Below are 21,688 nucleotides of genomic sequence, written 5' to 3'. Positions count from 1 at the left end.
GGTACTGATGGGTGGCACTGATTGGGCACTGGTAGGCAGCACTGATGGGTACTGATGGGTGGCACTGATGCGTGGCATTGATAGAGGGCACTGGAAGGCTGCACTGATGGGTACTTATAGGTGACACTGATGAGCACTGATAGGTGGCACTGAAAGGCCACACTGATGGGTACTTATAGGTGGCATTGATGGGCACTTATAGGAAGCACTGATAGGTGGCACTGATAGACACTGATAGATGGCATTGATAGATGGCATTGATAGATGGCATTGATGAGGAGGCATTGGCAGGCATTACTGATGGGCACTGATTGGCATCCCTGGTGGGCATCCCTGGTGGTCATGGGTGGGCATCCCTGCTAGGTCTGTACTGATAATCAATGCGCTCTCCTTTATTTGCATCTGTCGGCGCAAATGTTGGAAAAGCGGATAAACGGCACGTCCTGGCTACAATGTGATCAGCTGTGATTGGTCACAGCTGATCACATGGTAAAGAGTCTCCGTCATAGGCTCTTTACTGAGATGGGTGATGCCGTGTGTCAGACTGACTCACCACACCAATGATCGCCGCTCTGTGTGCCCCCCGCTGGACGGTTAGAATAATGAAAGCACTTTGCTCCATGGGGGTTGGGAAGAGGTTGTCACAGGAACTTATAGAATTATTTGTCATCTTGTTTTATAATCTATTTTAGTGATTGTAATTGATGGGACGGATGTACTTTGGCGTGAATTCCCACACATGGCCTCCTCCTCTGGTGTTCACAACTAATTCCCAAAATATCAATATCATGTATGTTCTGTGAGAGGCTGAAAAAACGCATAGAAGTCATATATGTGAATTCACCAATGTCTGTTCAGCCGGTCTTGTGATCCACACTGCATAGGAGGGTGGCACCGCCATTATAAAAAACAGGGTGGTTGGAAAATAGTGGCCATAATGAGAAATATTCTCAAACCACTCTACTTTTTATCAATGAATAACATTCGACGCATAGAGAAACTAGAAGAAGAACATTCAATTTTGAGATTTTGACCCATTTGCACAAAACTTCATGTACCAGAGGCTTCACTAAATGAATCGCTATGCCATTTTTAGCTTACTAGGTCCGCTTTGTAGCTTACGGCATTTCCCATGTTATCCTTGGACAGTTTTAGGGGTATATTTATATATATATATATTAAAAAAAATTGCATAGCTATGCATTTAGTGAAGCCTCTGGTACATTTGTTTCATGCAAAGTGCAAATGAGTCAAAATTGAATGTCCTTCTTCTAGTCTCTCTGCGCGTCGAATGTTATTCATTGATAAAAAGTAGTGTGGTTTGAGAAAATATCTCATTATGGTCACTAGATGGAGCTGAAAATCTGTATTTATTTTTCAAGCACCCTATTTTTTTGCATGAATTATAAAAAGAAAATGCATTGGTACTAGTCCAGTGAAATGGCAGGTACACTCCTTCTGTGAGAACGGGCTCAAAAACGTAATGTTCTCCTGTTTCCGCTACAGATCGAAGGTTATGCATTATTAAAAAATAGATTGGTTCTGGGAATTACCCCATTGTGGCCACTAGATAGAGCTGAGGGTCAGTATTTATTAACTGTGATGATCAACTCCATCTAGTGGCCATAATGCATTATTTTCCCCAAAAACCCGATTTTTTTTTTCTATTTATAAAAAAATGAATGGGTATTTATTTAGCAAAGCTGCTGCTACAGATGTGAGCTTTAGGGGGGTATTTATAAAAAAAAAAGGCATGGGTATTCATCCAGTGTAACTGCAGGTACATTTGTCCTGTCCGACTGCGGCAAAATTACAGGTCAAATGTTATTCATTGTAAAAAAAAAAAAAAAAAAAAAAAAATCGATGGTTCTGGGAAATACCTCATTCTGGCCACTAGATGGAGCTGGGTTCAGTATATATTTCCTATGATTCTCAACTCCATCTAGTGGCCATAATGCAGTATTTTCCCAACCACCCGATTTTTTTTTTTTTTTTTAATCATAAAAAATGAATGGGTATTTATTCAGCAAAGCTGCTGCTACAGGTGTGAGATTTAGGGGTGTATGTATGTATTTTTAAAACAAAAAAAATGGCATAGGTGTTCATCCAGTGTAACTGCGGGTACTTTTGTCCTGTGAGACTGTGGCAAAATGGAATGATTTCCTTCTATTTTCACTACAGGTCGATTGTTATTCATTGTAAAAAAAAAAAAAATAGATGGTTCTGGGAAATGCCTCATTCTGGCCACTAGATGGAGATGAGGGTCAGTATTTATTTCCTATGATCCTCAACTCCATCTAGTGGCCATAATGTGGTATTTATTAAAAAAATAAAATAAATTCCATCAGTATTCATCTAGTTCATTTGTTCTGTGCAAATGCAGCAAAATTCAATGTTCTCCTTCTACTTTCACTACAAGTCAAATGTTATTCATTATAAAAAAAAAAAAAATTAAATATATATATATATATATATATATATATATATATATATATATAATATATATATATATATATATATATATATAAATAAATATATATATATATATATATATATATATATATATATATATATATATATATATATAGGTTCTTGGAAATAGCTTAATATGTCCACCAGAGGGAGCTGAGATCCATATTTATTTCCTCTGATCCATAGCTCTATCTGGTGGCCATAATGTAGTATTTCGCCTATCCACTCAATTTTTTTTTAATTAAAAAAAATAAAATAATATTGCATAGGTATTCATCCAGTGAAACTACGGTACATTTGTTGTGTGAGAATGGGGCAAAATTTAATGATCTGCTTCTCTTTCCGCACAAGTCGAATGTTATTCATTGTTTAAAAAAAAATTAAAAAAATAAAATATCTCATTATGGTCATTAGATGGAGCTGAGGGTTTAGTAATTACTCCCTATAATCCTCATCTCCATCTAGTGGCCATAATGTGGTATTTTCCAAACCACCTTATTTTTTTTTAATGAATTATAAAAATTATATGAATCATAAAAAAAAAAATGCATTGCTATTTATTCAGCATATCTGCTGCTACAGATGTGAGTTTTATGGGGTGTATTTAAAAAAACAAACAAAAGAAAACGGCATGACCATTCGTCCAGCAAAGCAGCAAATGGGACAAAATCAAATGTTCTCCTTTTAGTCCCACTACATGTCGAAGGTTATTTATTAAAATAAAGTGTAGAGGGCGTTCTAGAACAAATGATAATTAACTGGACAAAGGTTATCTATTGTTAAAAAATAAATAAATAAATAAAAGGGTTTAGTAAAATATTTCATTATGGCCACTAGATGGAGCTGAGCATTCATAACTATTTCCTATGATCCCCAGCTCCATCTGGTGGCCATAATGTGGTATTTTCCAAAACCTTTCTATATTTTTTCAACAACGAATAACATTCAACCTGTAGTGGAACTAAACCCATTGGAGTTGGAGTTTATTTTTTTTTAATAATGAATAACATTCGACCTGTAGTGGAACTAAACCCATCGATTTAACAGTTTAATAAATCAGAAATTACATTCAAGGTATTCCGAGATTGATAACTGTAACAGGTGGTTGTGCTCCTGACCAAGTCAAGTTATCTCATGGCTGGTGTCCTATCTGATCACAGGTGCAGGTGAAATATCTCATTATGGCCATTAGATGGAGTTGGGGGTCAGTAATTACTCCCTATGATCCTCAGCTCCATCTGGTGGCCATAATGTGGTATTTTCCAAAACCTTTATATTTTTTAAACAATGAATAACATTCGACCTGTAGTGGAACTAAACCCATTGGAGTTGGAGTTTATTTTTTTTTAACAATGAATAACATTCGACCTGTAGTTGAACTAAACCCATTGATTTAAAAGTATAATAAATCAGAAATTACATTCAAGGTATGCCAAGATTGATAACTGTAACAGTTGCTTGTGCTCCTGAACAAGTCAAGTTATCCCATAGCTGGCGTCCTATCTCATCACAGGTGCTGTTCCCTGGGCAGCTGCAGATCAAACAGGGGCCACGATGGCGGCTTCCTCGGCTGTGGAGGAGAGGAGGGTTTAGTTCCACTTTAACTTTATAATAAAGAGCTGGCAAAGGCATTTAAAGCATAAGGGATCATAGGAATTCCCTATATCACTTAGCCCCATCTAGTGGCCAAATGTTGCATTTTCTATGTAAAAATCAATGATTTTTAAATAGAATTTGGGCTGTTTATATTCGTTCTGCGTGCATTTTTTTTTCTTTTTAAATAAAAATCTTTCGGTTGCAATGGCTCCTCCTGGCCGATTTCTAGAACTTTCCCGTCACATCTGCAAAGCGACACCCAGCAGAGAGTCTAAATAAAGCCGTTGGTTATGAAGCCCGTCCATAATGTGAGGCTGCCCTTTCCATAGGGATCGGATTCCCCGATCAGTCGTGGTGTCGTGGTGTTAGAATTGCCCCCCCCCCCCTCCCCCAGCCCGTGATTTTATTTCTGGAAGCGTTGATCCTGCGTTCCTGCGTTGTGCAGTGGAAGTTTCCTGCCCCTCCCTCCCCCCTTTATCTGATGGGCCCGGTGTCTCGGCTCTGCCTGTTGGCCGGCGGCCAGGGGTGCGTTTTGTTCTGGAATGTCCTGGTTTGTTCTCTGATTTGACGCGGTGCAAACCGGTCAGACGTGAACCCGGACCGACTCCGCCAGAAGCACAAGTGTTTATGAAAGCACAAGTTCATTTATTAGCAATGCAAAACCGTCTTCATATATTGCCAGGACGGCGATGTGTGGGATTTATTTCCCGCTACATGCGTTTTACGGGACACCCACCGACATTTTTTTTAATCTTTTATTTGCATTTTTTAGTGACTGTATTATTATTTCCATATGTGAATGGTTAAAGTGTAACTCCGGACTTCTCTTTCGTCTTACACAGAGAGTATGGCCCCTTTCACACGGGCGGGGAGAATTGTGCCTTTAGCTGCAGACAGGTGAAGTTATCTACCGCAGATAAATGCACACAATGCTTTCCTGCTTCATTACATGGAGTTTTGCGCAGATAGAAAAAAGAAAGTTGACTGCGTCCAGGAGCGATTATATCACAGGTAATCGCAGTGTACTGGTTCTCCAGCAGCAGCAACAAGCAAAGAATAACAGGAAGCACATCAGAAATGGCAAGAATGTTCCAAATGCAGCTAAACGTGGCCGCATGTAAACGCACGTAAACGCAGCTAATCGCAATGTACAACTGCAATTGAACGCTGTGGCAGGATTCTCTGAATTTCAAAATAACAAAACATGCTTTTAACAGTGGCAGAACAGCCGCCCGTGTGAAAGGGGCCTATGACAGCGGGCAGTATGTACAGGAGAGGAGAGTGGAGGGCATTACAGGGGGCAGTATGTACAGGAGAGGAGAGTGGGGGGGGGTGGGGGTTGACAGCGGGCCGTATGTACAGCAGAGGAGTGTGGAGGAGATGACAGGGGGCAGTATGTACAGGAGAGGAGAGTAGGGGGTATGACAGGGGGCAGTATGTACAGGAGAGGAGTGTGGAGGGGATTACAGGGGGCAGTATGTACAGGAGAGGAGAGTAGGGGGGTATGACAGTGGGCAGTATGTACAGGAGAGGAGAGTAGGGGGGTATGACAGGGGGCAGTATGTACAGGAGAGGAGTGTGGAGGGTATGACAGGGGGCAGTATGTAAAGGAGAGGAGTATGGAGGGTATGACAGGGGGCAGTATTTACAGGAGAGGAGTGTGGAGGCTACAACAGTGGGCATTATGTACAGGAAAAGAGCGTGGGGGGTATGACAGTGGGCAGTATGTACAGAAGAGGAGAGTAGGGGGGTATGACAGGGGGCAGTATGTACAGGAGAGGAGTGTGGAGGGTATGACAGGGGGCAGTATGTACAGGAGAGGAGAGTAGGGGGGTATGACAGTGGGCAGTATGTACAGGAGAGGAGAGTAGGGGGGTATGACAGGGGGCAGTATGTACAGGAGAGGAGTGTGGAGGTTATGACAGGGGGCAGTATGTAAAGGAGAGGAGTATGGAGGGTATGACAGGGGGCAGTATGTACAGGAGAGGAGTGTGGAGGCTACAACAGTGGGCATTATGTACAGGAAAGGAGCGTGGGGGGTATGACAGTGGGTAATATGTACAGGAGAGGAGAGTGGGGGGTTATGACAGTGGGCTGTATGTAAAGTTGAGGGGATTGGAGGGTATGACAGGGGGCAGTATGTACAGGAGAGGAGTGTGGAGGTATGACAGGGGGCAGTATGTACAGGAGAGGAGTGTGGAGGGCATGACAGCAGGCAGTATGTAGAGGAGAGAAGTGTGGAGGGTATGACAGTGGGCCGTATGTACAGGAGAGGAGTGTGGAGGGTATGACAGTGGGCAGTATGTACAGGAGAGGAGAGTGGGGGGGTATGACAGCAGGCAGTATATACAGGAGAGGCGTGTGGTGGGTATGACAGTGGGCAGTATGTACAGGAGAGGAGCGTGGAGGGGTATGACAGTGGGCAGCATGTACAGGAGAGGTGTGTGGAGGGTATGACAGTGGGCAGTATGTATAGGAGAGGAGTGTGGAGGGTATGACAGTGGGCAGTATGTATAGGAGAGGAGTGTGGAGGGGTATGACAGCAGGCAGTATATACAGGAGAGGCGTGTGGTGGGTATGACAGTGGGCAGTATATACAGGAGAGGAGCCTGGAGGGGTATGACAGTGGGCAGCTTGTACAGGAGAGGTGTGTGGAGGGTATGACAGTGGGCAGTATGTATAGGAGAGGAGTGTGGAGGGTATGACAGTGGGCACTATGTATAGGAGAGAAGTGTGGAGGGTATGGCAGTTGGAAGTATATACAGGATATACAGGTCCCCATTAAATAAAGTGCATATAGTGATATCAGTGCAAACAGAGTCTTCTTTTGTAAATTAGGCCCGGGATGGGCAACACGTAAAGGAATCACATAACGGTAGAAGGGTAGATTGAAATGAAAGGTGCAGAGTTCTAAAAAATGAAATAGTAGAGTGAGATTATTTTGAATTAAAACACTAAACTTAACAGCACACAAAATAGTAATTAGAAATTATACACTTTTTTTATTTTATATATATATATATATATATATATATATATATATATATATATATATATATATATATATATATATATATATATATATATATATATATATATAATAAAAAAAGGTGAATAATTACTATTTTCGTGTGTATATATATATATATATATATAATACATTTTTTTTTTTTTTTTACATTTTCCTTGTATTGTAGGCTGTTTGACACATGTAGTTGGGCGCTGTAAAGTCCCCTTCATAATTATTATTATGAATAATGTTTTGCACAAATTGAGTTTTGGTCATGGATAGGTAAGTGGTTGGGGCTTTTTCCCTTTTTGTTTCTCTTTCTCTCTTTTGAAGAGGACACGATGAAGGATCCGGTGTGTTTTCTCGGGGTTGGGGGGTTAGTGTGGTTTGTTAATGAAAAGATTTATATAGATATATCGTGGAATGTGTATTTCTATGTTTAATGTTGAAATTTGCCTTAATAAATAAAAAGTGATTATAAAAAAAAAAGTAACAACTAGAAATAATAGTTTTCTGTAAAATAATAATAAGGCATAGTCACCTATATGGATCTATACATTGAAATTTAACACATTCCATTAATTTTGCCCTCCAGTGGGGACAACATCGGACAGCAGCGGCTCATACATTGCCACCCTTTCAAGGTGCAAGTGTTTCCCATTCACTGTGTATTCAGTGTCTACCTTGTTTATCTTTAATCTCTAGTTGCTCACACCCGCCTTGGACCATGGTAGAGGACCATGGTGGAGGACCATGGTGGAGGACCATGGTGGAGGAAGTGCATGGCATAGGAACTAAGACAAGAGTTGCAGTCACAAGCATACGCTGTGTAAGAGTCCTAATGAATATGAAGAGGATTATATTAAACTATATTAAACTCATTACCATAAACTTGATGGACTCTAATTCTATCGCAGTTCCACAGCTTCCTGAAAACAATTACCGACTTAATGATTTTTTATATATTGCCGAGAGTCGCAATTTAATCTAAAGAAATCTAATCTAATCCAAGAATTTAAAGAAAGTGTTCTTTCTTTAGATTGCCAATGTCCTGCCAACACGGTGAGAGGTTTTACTCCCCCTGTTGGATTATTCCTGCAAATTATGGAGAATGCAGAGGCCCCATGATGGTGAGGGAAAGCCAGGCAGTAGATTGGCAGTACATATCATAGTACATATCATTATATGGTTTTACAGGCTCCTGTGGTTGAGATGAGCTTGCTTTCTAACATGTTTCGGATGGGTGACGGTACACAATGAAATCCCTGTTGTTTTATGAGCGTTGTGTGTCTGGGTGAGACGCGGCTGACCATGCGGATATTTTTACAGAGCCAGAAAAGACTTTATTAGTGGGAAGAATAGCGCAATGATGAGTCAGGAGAAAATTGCACAACCATTGTGGTACACAGTGAAGCTTTTTGCTGAACAGGGATTTTTCTAGCTCTACGATAACTACGAGTCGGTTTTTATGAATGATTCCAAATAACGTTGGTGAGATAGGACAAGATGTAACATGCTAATGCTGTAATCAGTGAATCAAAATGACACTATATGGCCAAAAGTATGTTGACAACAAATGAATAAGTTCAGGGGTTTCCATTGAAGGCTACTGTTAATACTATAAAAACATTTTAGACAATTGGTGAAGGTTTTTTTTCAGTTCCACCATGGCGGCGCTTCCAAAGCCAGCTTTATAAAGACATGATTTGGTGAGTTTGAGGTGGAGGAACTTGAGTGGCCTTCATAGAGCCCTGACCTCAAACCTACTGAACACCTTTGTGATGATTTGGAATGGGCCAGGTCTTCTCAGCCAACATCTGCAATAAAGGCATGGTTTGAGGAGTTTGGTCACCCTGCTGAACTTCTCTGAGATAAATTAGAATGAGCCAGGTCTTCTCCATGAGTTTCAAGTGGCAGGTAGAAATCCCTAAGCTCAATCGTACTGAACTCCTTTGACATGAATTGTAATGAGCCAGGTAGTCTAAGGCAACATCTCCATAAAGGCATGGTTTGAGGAGTTTCGAGTGGCTGGTGCAGAGCCTGACCTCAACCCTACCAAACACCTTTGGGATGAATTGCAATGAGCTAGGTCTTTTCAGCCAATATCGCCATAAATAAATGGCTTGATGAGTTTTTTGTGGAGGAACTTGTGAGACCTACACAAAGACCTGACCTCAACCCTACTGAACATCTCTGAGATGAATTTGACTGAGCCACGTCTTCCCAGCCAACATCTTCATAAAGGCATGGTTTGATGAGTTTTGGGTGGCTGGTAGAAAGCTCTAAGCTCAACCCTACTGAACACCTTTGACATGAATTGTAATGAGCCAGGTCTTCTCAGACAACATCTTTATAAAGGCATGGTTTAATAACTTTCGGGTGGCTGGTGCAGAGCCCTGACCTCAACCCTACTGAACATCTCTGAGATGAATCGTAATGAGCCAGGTCTTCTCAGACAAGATCTTTATAAAGGCATGGTTTAATAACTTTCGGGTGGCTGGTGCAGAGCCCTGACCTCAACCCTACTGAACATCTCTGAGATGAATCGTAATGAGCCAGGTCTTCTCAGTCAACATCTACATAAAGACATGGTTTGATGAGTTTAGTATTGAGGAACCTGAGAAAGCGACCTACACATAACCCTGTCCTCAACCTTACTAAACATCTCTGAGATGAATTAGAATGAGCCAGGTCTTCTCATCTGACATCTCCATAAAGGCATAGGAACTTGAGTAGCTTGCAAAGAGTCCTGACCTCAGTCCTACATTTTGCATGAACTGGAACATTTAGGCCAGGCCTTCCCATCCAACATCAGTATCTGATCTCATGAATGCCCTTCAGGCTGAATGGGCACAGTTTTTCACAGATGCACATGATGCGTACACACGACTGGACTTTCTCGTAGACTAGGTCCGACAGGATCAGTCCATCGGACAATCCGATCGTGTGTGGGCTAATCTGATCATTTTTCATTATAGAAATCCAACGGACCTAGAAATAGAATGTGTTTCAAATCTGTCTGATGGACTCAATTCCTATAGGGAAAACCGTTCGTCTGTATGCTGGCCCGACGGACCAAATACGACGCAAAGGAAGCTATTGGCTATTGAACTTCCTTTTTTAGTCCCGCCTTATGTCATCACATTCAAAACGAACAGACTTTCGAACTGACTTAGTCCATTCATGTGTGGCCAAGTCCGTTCATTCGGAACTCAGCTGAAAAGTCAGTCGGGAAGACCGTCGGACCTAGTCTGCCGGAAAGTCTGGTCGTGTGTACGCGGCATGAAACCTAGCCCGAAGAGTAGAGGGTGTTATAGCTCTAAAGAGTGGGGATTGTGGGTGGGGCTTCCATATTGGATATTGGTGTCTAACAAGCTCATATACCTGTAGGTGTTATGGTCGGATGTCTACAAGCTGTGAGCCATATACTGTATTTTAGAGAACTGCAAATACACAGCTTTATTTCCCACTGTTCTAATTCATATATGTACACAAGAAAATATGTAGAGCTCTGTTCGGCCAGGCTAGTGATTCACACACCTCTTGTATGACGTATAGCTGGGAGGGTGATACTTATTTTTTCTATTGCAGCTTTGTAGCCACCTGTAACAGTAACACAGTGGTCCTCCTCTGCTCCTTGTGTGAGTTAACATAAAGACCTTCCACATGAAGCTAAAAGTATTAAAGCCAGAGACAACCCGAAAAGTAGGAGATCAGTAATGGCAGCTTACTGTATGTGTCTTTCATTTTTTATTTTTTATTATTATTTTTTTTTTTTTATTCACCAAGTACATACTGTGTTCTGGTAACATCAAGATTCCTCCAAGTTCTACTCTGATGACAGCAATGGGCAGTCCTTTCTACGACACAGAAAATAGCTCACATAATAAAGCATAAACCTTCCATGCTTCTTGGGCTCAAAGAGGATGGTTTGCATGACACTGGCCTTAATTCAACCTAGAAGAGGAGTTCCACCTACTGGGGGGGGGGGGGTTCCGGTTTCTTTTTCTTTTCTTCTTCTTTTTTTTTTTTTAATGTTAATAAGCATTGCTTTTTATATAGGGTGCCATTTTGATTTTTTTTTTGCATACATACATACATGAGATGGTATAACCTGAAATTTAACTTTAATCAAACTAGTATACAATACAAATGTGTGTTTCTTGGGTGTAATCAATCATCTAATGTTGATGATCTGCTTTCAAATTATTTATTTGACTTTTGGGTTGTGTTGTTTGCCTTCACCTTCTGATCAGCTGGTGTTTGGGTAATATGTAATGCATCCCTGTCCTTTGTGTGCTATTGGCCTAGTTTTTCATAATTAAAAGTTGTCAGGTTCAGAGCAGAGAACAATGGATATCAGTGTAATATGATAATAAAATGTTGTTTGTTATAGAGCACTCTGTTGAATTGATATATCAACCTATCAACAGCACCAGCAAATAGATATAGATATCAACCTATATCAGCTACAAAGTCTATGTTTTATTGATTTATTCTAAACTGTTAAAAGAACAGAATAATGTATGACAGTATTGTTTATTCATATAGGTATTATGCTTATAAATATAATAAATGATATATAAATAATAATAAAAAAAATTATATATATATATATATATATATATATATATATATATATATATATATATATATATATATATATTTATATATATATATTGTATATATGTATGTGTTTGCTTATTAAAGTGGAGGGCCACCCTGAGAAAAAAAATACATAAAAATTTAGAAAAAAATCTGAAAAAAATAAATGAAAAAAAAAGTTTTTTTTAACTTACCAGAAATGCCTGTTGCTAGGCACATCGTCCTAATCTGCCTCTTCCTCCTCCACGGAGATCTTCTGTCTTCTCTCCTCTGTGCGGTGTCTTCTGGGTAATGGGTCGCGCTGTGTTCTGGGAACTGTGTGTCCCAGAACACAGCGCGCCCCATTCACAAAGCGCTGCGCGACTCGCGCATGCGCAGTAGGAAACGGGCAGTGAAGCCGCAAGGCTCCACTGCCTGTTTCCCTTAGCCATAATAGCGGTGCCGGGACCCGAAAGCCGTGGGACGGGTCAGCCTCAGGCGGCCGACATCGCGGGCTCCCTGGACAGGTAAGTCTGCTTATTAAAAGTCAGCAGCTACAGTGTTTGCAGCTGCTGACTTTTAATTTTTTTTTTTAAACCGGCCCTCCTCTTTAAGAATTTAGAAAAAGAAAATACATTTATATATATATATATATATATATATATATATATATATATATATATATATATATATATATATATATATATATATATTTTTTTTTTTTTATTTATTTTTTTCTTTATTCCTCCATATGGAAATCATATAGGTGTGCGTTAGGTACAGAAGTAGGGGAAATCTCCTCAATGAGGACACAAAGAGCAATAAAACTGACAAAGGACACAAATAGCAATAACACTGCCAAAGGTTATAGGCCTTGCCAACTCTATCCAAAAATAGTAGCTTGGCTCAGATGTGTTGAACTTTACATAGCTTACATGTTGCTCCCTATGTTGCTGCGTGTTGTGTTAAAAAAAAAAATAATTCTGTGCACAAATCTTCATAACTTCTTAATTTGTTTGTTATTTTTACAGAGACAACATGTCTAAGGGTCCAGCAATAGGCATTGACCTTGGCACCACCTACTCATGTGTAGGTGTTTTCCAGCATGGAAAGGTAGAGATTATTGCCAATGACCAAGGAAACCGTACCACCCCAAGCTATGTGGCCTTCACGGACACAGAGAGACTTATTGGGGATGCCGCAAAGAACCAAGTAGCCATGAACCCAACTAATACTGTTTTTGGTAAGTTCTGTCGGGTCATCATCTCACATACAATTGCAGCACGCTGTCTCTTGGATTGGTCTAGGTTCTTACTAATTGAAATTTCAGATCTTCTCAAAAACTTCTTGCAGTCATGTACAGTGGTGTGAAAAAGTGTTTGCCCCCTTCCTCATTTCCTGTTCCTTTGCATGTTTGTCACACTTAAGTGTTTCGGAACATCAAACCAATTTAAACAATAGTCAAGGACAACACAAGTAAACACAAAATGCAATTTGTAAATGAAGGTGTTTATTATTAAAGGTGAAAAAAAATCCAAACCATCATGGCCCTGTGTGAAAAAGTGATTGCCCCCTAAACCTAATAACTGGTTGGGCCACCCTTAGCAGCAACAACTGCAACCAAGGGTTTGCGATAACGTGCAATGAGGCTTTTACAGCGTCCTGGAGGAATTTTGTCCCACTCATCTTTGCAGAATTGTCCTAATTCAGTTACATTAGAGGGTTTTCGAGCATGAACAGCCTTTTTAAGGTCATACCACAACATCTCAATAGGATTCAGGTCAGGACTTTGGCTAGGCCACTCCAAAGTCTTCATTTTGTTTTTCTTCAGCCATTCGGTGGTGGACTTGCTGGTGTGTTTAGGATCATTGTCCTGCTGCAGAACCCAAGTTCATTTCAGCTTGAGTACACGAACAGATGGTCGGACATTCTCCTTCAGGATCTCTTGGTAGACAGCAGAATTCATAGTTCCTTTTATCACGGCAAGTCTTCCAGGTCCTGAAGCAGCAAAACAGCCCCAGACCATCACACTACCACCACCATATTTTACTGTTGGTATAATGTTCTTTTTATGAAATGCAGTGTTCCTTCTACGCCAGATATACTTGGACACACACCTTCCAAAGAGTTCCACTTTTGTCTCATCGGTCCACAGAATGTTGTCCCAAAAGTCTTGGGGATCATCAAGATGTGTTGTGGAGAAATTGAGACGAGCTTTGATGTTCTTTTTGCTCAGCAGTGGTTTTCTCCTTGGAACTCTGCCATGCAGGCCATTTTTGCCCAGTCTTTTCCTGATGGTGGAGGCATGAACGCTGACCTTAACTGAGGCAAGTGAGGCCTGCAGTTCCTTGGACGTTGTTGTGGGGTCTTTTGTGACCTCTTGGATGAGTCGTCGCTGCGCTCTTGGGGTAATTTTGGGCGGCCGGCCACTCCTGGGAAGGTTCACCACTGTTCCATGTCTTCGCCATTTGTGGATAATGGCTCTCACTGTGGTTCGCTGGATTCCCAAAGCTTTGGAAATGGCTTTATAACCCTTTCCAGACTGATAGATCTCAATTACTTTCTTTCTCAATTGTTCCTGAATTTCTTTGGGTCTCGGCATGATGTGTAGCTTTTAAGGATCTTCTGGTGGACCTTACTGTGTCAAGCAGCTCCTATTTAAGTGATGTCTTGATTGTGAACAGGTGTGGCAATAATCAGGCCTGGGTGTGGCTAGAGAAATTGAACTCAGGTGTGGACAACCAGAGTTATAGTATGTTTTAACAAGGGGGGCAATCACTTTTTCACACAGGGCCATGATGGTTTGGATTTTTTTTCACCTTTAATAATAAACACCTTCATTTACAAATTGCATTTTGTGTTTACTTGTGTTGTCCTTGACTATTGTTTAAATTGGTTTGATGTTCCGAAACACTTAAGTGTGACAAACATGCAAAGGAACAGGAAATGAGGAAGGAGGCAAACACTTTTTCACACCACTGTAATTGTCTCAGATAAAAATTGAGACGGTCCTATACAAATCGGTAAGGAAGCTGAATGAAATTCTGTTAGTTGGAATAGCTGTTGGTTGGGAGCTTGTAACTTTTTCTAGGGTTACTTTTCAGGCAAGCAAGAAAGATTTTTTTTTAGATGGGCATTTGTAGTTATATGGAATATGAAATGTAACATGCCATTGATATCAGACTTGTTTGTATTACAGATGCCAAGCGTTTGATTGGCCGACGTTTCGACGACACCGTTGTCCAGTCTGACATGAAGCACTGGCCTTTTAATGTAATAAATGATGGTGGTAGACCCAAGGTTCAGGTAGAATATAAAGGAGAGACAAAAACTTTCTATCCTGAAGAAGTCTCATCTATGGTTCTTACCAAAATGAAAGAGATCTCTGAGGCCTACTTAGGAAAAGTAAGTTTACTAATACTAACGGTAATATGTCAAGCCTAAAGGAGCAGTAGACCTGCTTCAGCTAATTGCTCCTTCCAATTTATTGCCCCCCTTGGAATAAAATATGGATGGGCAGTTTCCCCCTTTGGTTCTGTCTTCTTCCTCTAGAACAGGGGTCTCCAAACTTTTCAAAGAAAGGACTTTAGGGGGGCCGGATTGTGATCAGCAGGGGCAGAAAATGACATGGGCCCATCACTGGTGAGAATAAATATGGCCTCAAGGTTTGTGGTCAATAGGAGGAGTAGTGTCCCTATTAGTAGGAGGAATAGTATCCCATCATTGGTATCCATAAAAGAAATAATGCCCCATTGTTGGTGTCAGTTTGAGGGATAGTGCCTTATTTCAGTGGAAGGAATAGTGACCCAAGGGCCAGATAAAAGCTACCAAAGGGCCACATGTGGCCCTCGGGCCACAGTTTTGAAGACCCCTGCTCTAGAATATATGCAAACATATCTTTTTTGGCTCAAGCAAACATTTTTATGCTTGTAATTGGCAAAAAAGACCCAATGGAACGGGTAATTCATGATCGCATGTCCTATCAAAATCTGACGTCTATGACCAACTTTTATGACCACCAGCTCATGTCTGCACGCCAACCAAAATGTGAGGTCTATGTCTACTTCTAATAAGAAGTGTGTAGTCTGTATTCTGTAATACAGAACTGTTTGATAAACTTTAGATAAGACCTTTTGTTCATAGACAAAACATAATTCAATGAGATGTTGCTTCTAACTTAAAAAAAAAAAAAGCATTTTTCTTTTAGTGATTTAATTATAGGCCAAGAAATAGAAGCTCCACTCCACGTATAAATGTACAGAATTATATTTTATTTATAATTGCCAAGGAAAATCCAAAATCCAATGGGGTATGTTTGGGCCTCCCTTTTGTACACTGTAAATATAAAAATCCATGAAAACAATCAATGTCTTATCTGAATTATATTAAAATACTATTCCACAAATTAACAAGTAAAGATTACCGGTAATACATATAAATATTTATTTTAATGAACTCAGAAAATATAATACAAATTATAAATTACAAATATTATAAATTGATTGTAGATTTAAAATTCAAATCTACTCTGTCTGTTCAAAAGAGGGTTATGTCTTGTCTCATCTACCGGTATATATCATAATAAAGATTACATGAGTTAATTAATAATGATTCATAGAACCGTCTTGAATCATAGTATATCCAATTACGAGTAATTAACTACAAATTATACAGGATGTAAATATAAGATTCTATGAATCACCATTAATCAACACATTAATCAATGGATAAGACTAGAAATAGCCCTCTAGTGAATGGACCAAATATATCTACATTTAAACCTATAATTGATTGATAATTTATATTTAATTGATAAATAATTGTTAACATATTTTGGGATGTGTAACATAATAAGTTACTAATAATTTTTAAATAATATTTTAATATTGATTATATTCACAGTTTTATATATTTATAGGCCCCCAAGAAAGGAGAAGTCTCGCAACCCCCCGAAACATATTGAGGTTGATTTACTAAAGGCAAATACTGTAGATTGTGCACTTTGCAAAGTGCAGTTGCTCCAGAGCTTAGTAAATGAAGTAAAGCTTCACTTTGCAAAGAATACCCAATCACGTGCAAGGAAAATAAAAGAAATAGCATTTTTTCTTGGACATGATTGGATGATGGAAGTCAGCAGAGCTTCTGATCACGGATTTGCTGCGCTCTGGAGCAACTGCTTATGCAGAGTGCAACTTTGCAAAATGCACTGTCTATTTGCATTTAGTAAATCAAACCATAGACTTTTCTATGGTGATTTTAAATAATATGTCACTATGGACTTTTAAAGGTGACATGGCATTTCTATTCCTTATCCTATATTCACTTTTTTCTAAGGACCACCCGTGGCAGTCCTAGGATAACAAGAGCTGTCAGTTGACTCCAATACACCTTTTAAGTACACAATGGGGTTGATTTACTAAAGGCAAATAGACTATGCACTTTGTAGTTGCTCCAGAGCATACTAAATGCGCAAGCAAAAACGCATTTTTTTTTCTCCTTGCATGTGATTGGGTATTCTTTGCAAAATGAAGCTTTACCTCATTTACTAAGCTTTGGAGCAATTGCACTTTGCAAAGTGCACAGTCTATTTACCTTAGTAAATCAACCCCAAAGTGTTTCTTACCACCTGAAAAGTTGTTGATTGTTTCAATTCTTGGCATTTAAATTTAAATTCAAAATCTACCAAATAGTAGGATTAACCCTATTCCATTTGCCACCTTTTCCTTAAAGGAAGAATTGTACATTTAAAGGGTAACTCCACACTTTCGTGGGGAAAAAAAATGAAAATAAAATAAAGAAAAAATAATATAGCACATATAATTGCGACACTAATAATATTGTAATTGAATGCTATTAAAAAAAACTTTTTTTTTTAATCTGCAGCCGCTGTCATTTTCTATAAATGCAATATGGCTACGTGGAGTTGTTCTGCACACAGAATGTGTACTGACCACTCCCCAGAAACATAATTTCCTGCTTGTGTGATTGGCTCACCAATTTTCCCAGAAATCTGCCTAAGATACGAGTCAGATTTCAGGCATCCCCTGCAACAAAAATGTCATTTTTGGAGAGATACTTTCAATAGGAACACGTCTAAAGGGATTCAGGCCCAGCAGCTTTCCTCAGTAGTGCCCTGCAGCTGCACACCTGACAGTTAATTATGAAACCATTCCCATTAGACCCACTTGCACAGACAAACACACTTTCTGATTTCTTCAGAATAACAAAAGGTAGGAATCCACAACAAAGGTTGTTATAACCCTTGCAATGTACATAGATCACCCAGAGGGGAATGTTTTTTTCTCAACAAAAGTGGAGTTTTACGCTTTAAAACAAATACATTAATTCAGGTTGAAGGGACGATGAAAAATTATATAAGCAGAGGTTATTTTCCATAAAAATCACCAGATCAAGCAGACAGCAGAGCTTCTATGCATATCCTGCCTTTCCCTGTACAAGTTGAGCTTGACTATGCCTCTTATTGGCAAATAAGGCCGTATATAACCGTTAAAGCTGAATTCCAGGTATGGCAAATTTGGCATAGTTACATTGGTTCAGGTATGGCACACAGTGTTCGTTTTGACATCAAATTTCGATTTAAATTTGGACATAATTTTTTGACTGCCATTTTAGTTTTAGTTGTACTTAAGTCGTCTGAATTGTTTTCGTTTTAGTCGTATTTTGGTGGACTAAAATCTGCAGTACTTTTTAATTCTTAAAGAATGTTTATTAACATTTTACAAAATACATCAAAGATGAGAAATGAAAAGCAGCACATGATGCGGAAACATCATTGGATAACATGTATAGATGAAGTTGGCCACCAGTCAAAAAAAAATCACAAAACTATACAATAAACCATATCCAAATAGGTAGTGTTCAACCGATATGAGTAAAAGCATCCCGGAAATTTAGGAAGGAAGATACATATATAAATATACATATATAAAGGGAACTGAGAAGCGTGAACTTTATCTCATACCATGGGTATGTCGGTAAGAGAGCAAAAAAATAACACGTCAAATAATGTTTCACTTACAAATGTGTAAAATTTTGCCTAATCCAGATGCAAACTTTTAGCGTTGTAAAATTTTGCCTAATCCAGATGTAAACTTTTAGCCGCGTAAAATTTAGCTTAATCCGGATGTAAACATTTAGCTGTGTAAAATTTAGCTTAATCCAGACGTAAACTTTTATTCGTATAAAGTGTTGCTTAATCCAGACATAAACTTTTAGCCATGTAAAATTTAGCTTAATCCACATGTAAACTTTTAGCCGTGTAAAATTTATCTTAATCCGGATGTAAACTTTTAGCCGTGTAAAATTTAGCTTAATCCAGACGTAAACTTTTAGCTGTGTAAAATTTAGCTTAATCCAGACGTAAACTTTTAGCCTTTGTAGTGCATTTTAGTTGACTAAAATAGTTTTAGTCAACTAAAATCTATTGGGTTTAGTTAAATTGAAATGCTTTATTTAAGAATTTCTCTAGAATTTCCACCAAGCTCATTATATACTCCTGGAGTAAAAAAATAATAATCAGATAACATGTTATTATTTATGGTATTAAGGATTGAACAAACTACACAGACACAGATTTAGCCATTATATACGGTCTTTATAAGTAAAACGTCCCTCCCTCACATTTTCATTCCGTTTCCGTTCGCTGATGTAAATTGGAAACGATTTTGAAAAATGTAGAAAATTTTGAGTCATTTTCAATTATTTTTAATCACTGGAAAAATGCCGCTTATGAATATTTTGACGGAAAATATTTTTGTTGAGGAAATTAACACTGATGGCACATAGTGTACATACTTACACTGGCCCAACCTGGACCAATGTAATGATGTAAAATTTGCCATACCTTAAATTCATCTTTAAAGCTGAACTCCTGGCTGCCATCCATAAATACATTTTGTGTGCCCTCCCCCCTCTTATAGTAAGGATTAAATGCCTTTCAGTCTGGAGGCAGGATATGAAACCGGGGATACTTATGCTCCAGCTGCTCTTCATTGGCCATGGGGCTACTTCCTTGCCAATATCATCACCTACAATGCAGGACCCACCCTAGATACTGAGGCTGAAGAAGATCGGTAAAGAGCACCGGCTGTTGGGAAAGTGAACAATAAGGTAAATATTCCTCTACTTTACCTCCCTCCCCCCCAACTAAGTGAGCATTTATATTGTTTGTAGTCTCGCAGTACTGTATATTTCTCTTAATAATATACAGTGCCTTGCGAAAGTATTCGGCCCCCTTGAACTTTTCAACCTTTTGCCACATTTCAGGCTTCAAACATAAAGATATAAAATTAAATTTTTTTGTGAAGAATCACCAACAAGTGGGACACAATTGTGAAGTGGAACGAAATCTATTGGATATTTTAAACTTTTTTAGCAAATAAAAAACTGAAAAGTGGTGCGTGCAAAATTATTCGGCCCCTTTACTTTCAGTGCAGCAAACTCACTCCAGAAGTTCAGCGAGGATCTCTGAATGATCCAATGTTGTCCTAAATGACTGATGGTGATAAATAGAATCCACCTGTGTGTAATCAAGTCTCTGTATAAATGCACCTGCTCTGTGATAGTCTCAGGGTTCTGTTGAAAGCGCAGAGAGCATCATGAAGACCAAGGAACACACCAGGCAGGTCCGTAATACTGTTGTGGAGAAGTTTAAAGCTGGATTTGGATACAAAAAGATTTCCCAAGCTTTAAACATCCCAAGGAGCACTGTGCAAGCGATCATTTTGAAATGGAAGGAGTATCAGACCACTGCAACTCTACCAAGACCTGGCCGTCCCTCTAAACTTTCAGCTCAGACAAGGAGAAGACTGATCAGAGATGCAGCCAAGAGGCCCATGATCACTCTGGATGAACTGCAGAGAACTACAGCTGAGGTGGGAGAGCCTGTCCATAGGACAACAATCAGTCGTACACTGCACAAATCTGGCCTTTACGGAAGAGTGGCAAGAAGAAAGCCATTTCTCAAAGATATCCATAAAAAGTCTCGTCTAAAGTTTGCCACAAGCCACCTGGGAGACACACCAAACATGTGGAAGAAGGTGCTCTGGTCAGATGAAACCAAAATCCAACTTTTTGCCCACAATGCAAAACGATATGTTTGGCATAAAAGCAACACAGCTCATCACCCTCAACACACCATCCCCACTGTCAAACATGGTGGTGGCAGCATCATGGTTTGGGCCTGCTTTTCTTCAGCAGGGACAGGGAAGATGGTTAAAATGGAGGGGAAGATGGATGCAGCCAAATACAGGACCATTCTGGATGAAAACCTGTTGGAGTCTGCAAAAGACCTGAAACTGGGACGGAGATTTATCTTCCAACAAGACAATGATCCCAAACATACAGCAAAATCTACAAAGGAATGGTTCACAAATAAACATATCCAGGTGTTAGAATGGCCAAGTCAAAGTCCAGACCTGAATCCAATCAAGAATCTGTGGAAAGAGCTGAAAACTGCTGTTCACAAACACTCTCCATCCAACCTCACTGAGCTCGAGCTGTTTTGCAAGGAAGAATGGGCAAGAATTTCAGTCTCTCGATGTGCAAAACTGATAGAGACATACCCCAAGCTACTTGCAGCTGTAATCGCAGCAAAAGGTGGCTCTACAAAGTATTAACGCAAGGGGGCTGAATAATTTTGCACTCCCCACTTTTCATTTTTTTATTAGTTAAAAAAGTTTCAAAAATCCAATAGATTTCGTTCCACTTCACAATTGTGTCCCACTTGTTGGAGATTCTTCACAAAAAAAAAATGTATATCTTTATGTTTGAAGCCTGAAATGTGGCAAAAGGTTGAAAAGTTCAAGGGGGCCGAATACTTTCGCAAGGCACTGTAAATAGGGTTGGTGCATTTATACTATGTATTAATGGCGGCCCATTCATACGGGGTGCAAGAGTGCCGTCCCCCTAATCCATGCGTCCAGGCCCTAATCTACATGCAGGGCACTGGACGCATTGATTCCAATGTTTTTTTTTTTTTAGAAGCGCATGATTAGAGTCTGAGGC

The 21,688-nt window shown here is 39.4% G+C and overlaps 1 protein-coding gene across 1 annotated transcript in view; it reads left to right on the top strand.

Annotated features, from left to right (window-relative positions):
- Positions 1–21,688, top strand: part of LOC143933727 (heat shock cognate 71 kDa protein-like) — a 48,172-nt gene that overhangs the window by 7,083 nt on the left and 19,401 nt on the right. Inside the window, exons 2-3 of the mRNA XM_077456725.1 lie at positions 12,694–12,905; positions 14,862–15,067. Coding sequence (XP_077312851.1) covers positions 12,701–12,905; positions 14,862–15,067 — 411 coding nt within the window. The 5' untranslated portion in view covers positions 12,694–12,700. The remainder of the gene's footprint in view (positions 1–12,693; positions 12,906–14,861; positions 15,068–21,688) is intronic.

This window comes from Lithobates pipiens, unplaced genomic scaffold (assembly GCF_037356315.1).
Source record: "Lithobates pipiens isolate NorthernLeopardFrog02 unplaced genomic scaffold, aLitPip1_a1.2 Scaffold_27, whole genome shotgun sequence".
NCBI classification, from domain to species: domain Eukaryota; kingdom Metazoa; phylum Chordata; class Amphibia; order Anura; family Ranidae; genus Lithobates; species Lithobates pipiens.
This window is presented reverse-complemented; position numbering and strand designations above follow the sequence as displayed.